At 39.0% G+C, this 4186-nt stretch overlaps 1 protein-coding gene across 1 annotated transcript; it reads right to left on the bottom strand.

Moving 5' to 3' along the window:
• Positions 1-580: 580 nt before the first annotated feature.
• Positions 581-2417, bottom strand: LOC141490123 (C-C motif chemokine 3-like 1). The gene is made up of 3 exons (XM_074190382.1): positions 2342-2417; positions 1520-1622; positions 581-738 (listed from the first exon to the last, which is right to left on the bottom strand). Exons 1-3 carry the CDS (start codon positions 2415-2417, stop codon positions 654-656), a joined length of 264 nt encoding a protein of 87 aa, XP_074046483.1. The 3' UTR covers positions 581-653.
• Positions 2418-4186: the final 1769 nt, after the last annotated feature.

Raw genomic sequence — 4186 nt, 5'->3', positions numbered from 1 at the left:
GCACAACTTGTGGTGGAGTATTCTGAGCTTGTATTGGTCTGATCAGTCACAGTTGGATATACTGTAAGACTCTAATATAGTGATGTCATTTAGGACCTCTGAGAATGAAGGACAGCAACCAACAAACCAATCAATGAATATATGAGGAAACCAGGGCTCAGGGAGGTGAAATAATTTGTTCTAGGTCCCATAAGACAAAGAAATAAGACAGCATTATATTCAGTCCAGTTCATCTTAAAAACATATCTTTATTTTCTTCAAGGGCTTTGGATAAAGAAAACTATAACTCACAGAAAATGTTCATGAGATACCCATGGATTAAGCCCTTTGTCACTGTCATACAGACACTTAGCACCATGACATCAGCCATCAAGTTGATGGAAAAAAGTCAGGAAAGTGGAGGGAGAGAATGGCATGTGGTCTCTCCTCACAAACATCTGATAAATAACACAATTCAACACTGACAATAAATTATGAACATTAAATATGATAAGTTAGCTTAAATTAAAGTCAAGCAACATTTTGGAGTTTTAAGTCAAGGCCAGCTTGACTTGGATATTGTCACTGGGGGCGGTAGAGACTTTTCTGGCTCTGGTTCCTTGTTCCTCATCCCAGAAGGAATTTGAACTCTTTCTCTCCATGTCCAGTCCTTCTTAGAAGTTCAACTCTTTGATATACTTCTGGACCCATGACTCACTAGGGTCTGCACACCTTTGATGACCTTTTTTGGTGAGGAATCTGTGGCACAAAAAATAAAAAGTTGCAAAATGGAGAAATTCAACTACTGGGGAAGAAGAGTAAATTACCACTGCATTTCTATAACCCTCTGATCCCAGGGGCAACTCAGACTCATTCTCCTTTTAGGAAGCTCATCCCTATATCCTTAAAAACCCTTCTCTCAAAAAAAAACTAAAAAAAACCCCTTCTCTCTATTCTTTGGGGCATAGATTCCCAAGTATTCCTAAGGTTCCCAGGGAACCTCTAGAAGTCCCAAGGACACTTTCAAAACTATTCATAATAATTCTAATATGTCAAATTTTTTATTATGATAAAAAGAGATAGATACAGTCCACATAAACAACAGCTCTTTGGGTCCTCCAATAATTTTTAGGAATCTAAAAGGGTCTCGAGATCTAAAAATTGGAGAAACATTTCTCCAGGGGATTTTGGTCTCTCCTGTTTTTTTTTTCTCTCTTGACTTCACCCTCTAGTGAGAATGGCTCCAAATTGTTCCTTTAAGTGCACCATCCCAGACTTGAAGTCACAGATCTCTTTGCTCTCTTATCCTCAGGTAGAGCATCCATTGCAATGCTTCAGAACCATGGAGCAAATGGAAGCTCTCTTCTGGGAGACCCAGTGGAAGTTTTCCCCAATATATTTTAGCAGGATCTATAAACTATTTTTCATTGGGCTTAAGTTCCAAGGGTTTTTATTTTTTAATCATCCTGGGTCTTGATGTCATCTCCCTACATAACCCTTGCCTCTCTCCCGAAACATGGCCATTGGCACCTCTACTCACATGATGCCTGGCAGGGGACATTGACTACTGGTCTCATAAAAAGCCACCACTTGTTCTTGAGAGATTTTGCGGGAGGTATATTTGAAGCAGCAAGCATCAGGACCTATAAGGAAAGAAATACTGTGAGGTGTGTGCCATTCATTAACTGAAAAAGTGGGGACATGGAGTGATGTGGAAAGAGCAGAAGAGATTTGGGGAGGATATAGAATGTCCTTTCTTTCCCTCAAATATCCCTCCCTTCCCTTCCTCTTTCTTTATCATTATTATATAAATATTTTATTTGTTTTTACAACTACATACAATGTTAGTTTCTATCAAGAGTTGTTTTGCAAATTTTTGAGTTTTACAATTTTCTCCCTCCCTCCTTCCCCATCCCCCATTCCCCCTTTCCCCTCTGGAAAGCAATCTGATATTCCCTCCCTTGTTTTTATGAATGGTGTCCTGGTACAATGAACAGAGCTCTGGACTTGGAGTTAGGAAAACTTAAGATTTGAATTCTGCCTCAAAAGCATAGGAGCTCTGTGCCCCTGGGCAGGTCACTTAACCATGCTGAGTCTCAATTTCCTTATCTGTGAAATGGGTATGATAAAAATAGCAGTTTTTTTTTAACAGCATTGTGGTGAAGATCAAATCCTGTGTCTGGGGAAGTTGATGGGAAAAACCTCATTTTGAGACAGAGGTATCAACCTACACTTTCACTAAAGAGTTTCAGTCCACAAGTTCCAGGTGCTCTTGTCTCTATCTCCTCAAAATTATCTCTCCTCCCATTTAGAAACAGAGGAATGGTTTAAAAAAAGGGGACAAAAGGAAAAACAGACTGACCTGGTAATGCAGAGACCTGATAGCAGAAGGCAAAGGCCATGATGAAGACAGAGAGCATAGCTATGGAGCTTTTCATGATGTTGGTGAAGGGTAAGAATTCTGAGAGTGTGATAAGTCCTTCAACTGGGAGAGACTTCTGAGTTTTGAGCTCCTTGGCTTCCTATGTCACTCATTCTGTGTTTGTCTTCTTTTTAAAGGGGATGCAGGAGCTTAGGGTGGATTGGAATTTTTTTAGTAAGTTTGATGTCATAAGGTCACTTGCCTAATCACATGGCCCTAGAATATCCAAGAATAGTCATGCTCTCTGCTACTTGGAAGATTCAAAAGGAGTGGGACATAAGGAAACAGTTGTAGGGGGGAGGAGAAGAGGGAAATTAGCTTCTCTAACAAGTTAGAGTAAAGGGTGTCAGGCTGTCACTATTAATAGTTAGTTCCTCCTTATGAGAGCATAGCCATATGTGGGCTATTCAGTTAATTTTCCTTTCCTTTCCTTTCCAACTTTTGATGTCCCATATGATGACTCCAACCTTTGTCAAGGCACTACCCCAGAGTCTCATGATTAAATAAGCAACATTAATTTCTCCAGCCGAGAGAGAGAGAGAGAGAGAGAGAGAGAGAGAGAGAGAGAGAGAGAGATGCATTAAGAAAAGTCAAGGAGTCAAGGAGATTGGGTTTGAGGGGTGAGGGAAAGGGAAAGGGAAAAATTTATATCAGGTTTTCAAACATTCATTGGAATAAGAATAGGGAATGAATCTATGATTTCTTTGTTGTAAGTAATTCCTAGGTAAGGAACTCTCTCTACGAGTGCAGGCCAGTACCTCCTTAGCAACTTAGAGAGTCTTAAAGAATTTCTAAGTGACTTTCTTGAGATCACAGCCAGTAGGTGTGAGAGGCAAGACTTGAACTCAGATCTACATGGTCCTAAACCCTGCTACAGCTTTGCTTCCTTGTAAAACAAAACAAAACAAAACAAAACAAAACAAAACAAAACAAAACAATAAAATAAAATAAATAATGGATTTGCATAGGGCAAGCAGGTGTGCTCAGATCATCAATCTTAACAAATTAATGGGCTACCCAATTGCATTCTATTCAATCATTCATTTATTCAATGAACATTTTATTGATCTCATTCTGGAAACTAAGAAAGAGTTTTTTGCATTAACCCTTGATGTCCCTGATGTAGGTGTCTCACTCCTAGGTAAGGAAGCTCAATCTACCAATGCAGAAAGTAACTACTTTGCATTTTATAGTCTTATGGCAGGGGTGGGAAACTTTTTTCTGCCTAGGGCCACTTGGATATTTATAATATCACTCCTCTGCTATATTTGCCAAAATTAAAATTCATCCCTATAAAAGCTCCTAGATTTATTGAATTTTGAGTCCCACATGTGGTTGCCATGGCTGCGCCAGACCAAATAATTTCATGATCCTTATGTTCCCTGCCTTGTCTTATGAGGTTATCTAGAATATTGAGATATCAAGGCATTTGCATAGCCAGGCTTTATTAGAGGCAAGATTTGACCCCAAATCTGCTTGACTGGAGGCCAGCTCTCTATATGCTATATAATATTTATATCTTGTGTTAGGGATGCAAAGATAAAATACTATCCAGTTCCTTCCCTCAGGGAGGATATTCTCTTTGGAATTGGAGGGTAGGGAATAGCATATGTAGAGAAAATCTAGTATGAGATAAACAGTGATGATATCAGTCAGATAATAAATGTTTATTATCTAATAAATATGTCAAATATCTCAAATTGTGTGTCTAGGCAAGTTGTTCTAGGAAAAATGAGAGCATACTTATAGGTAAAGGGTGAAGAAAAACCTCTTTCTGAACTGAAT

The sequence above is a fragment of the Macrotis lagotis genome, chromosome 5, assembly GCF_037893015.1.
Source record: "Macrotis lagotis isolate mMagLag1 chromosome 5, bilby.v1.9.chrom.fasta, whole genome shotgun sequence".
NCBI lineage: Eukaryota > Metazoa > Chordata > Mammalia > Peramelemorphia > Peramelidae > Macrotis > Macrotis lagotis.
This window is presented reverse-complemented; position numbering and strand designations above follow the sequence as displayed.

What these genes read in the sequence shown, in the direction of transcription:
- LOC141490123 (XM_074190382.1), bottom strand. Translation starts at nt 2,417, where the DNA reads ATGAAAAGCTCCATAGCTATGCTCTCTGTCTTCATCATGGCCTTTGCC. An exon ending in TCAGGTCTCTGCATTACCAG is followed by an intron (nt 1,623 to 2,341) that starts GTCAGTCTGTTT and finishes CTTTCCTTATAG; the next exon opens with GTCCTGATGCTTGCTGCTTC. An exon ending in TGTCCCCTGCCAGGCATCAT is followed by an intron (nt 739 to 1,519) that starts GTGAGTAGAGGT and finishes TTTGTGCCACAG; the next exon opens with ATTCCTCACCAAAAAAGGTC.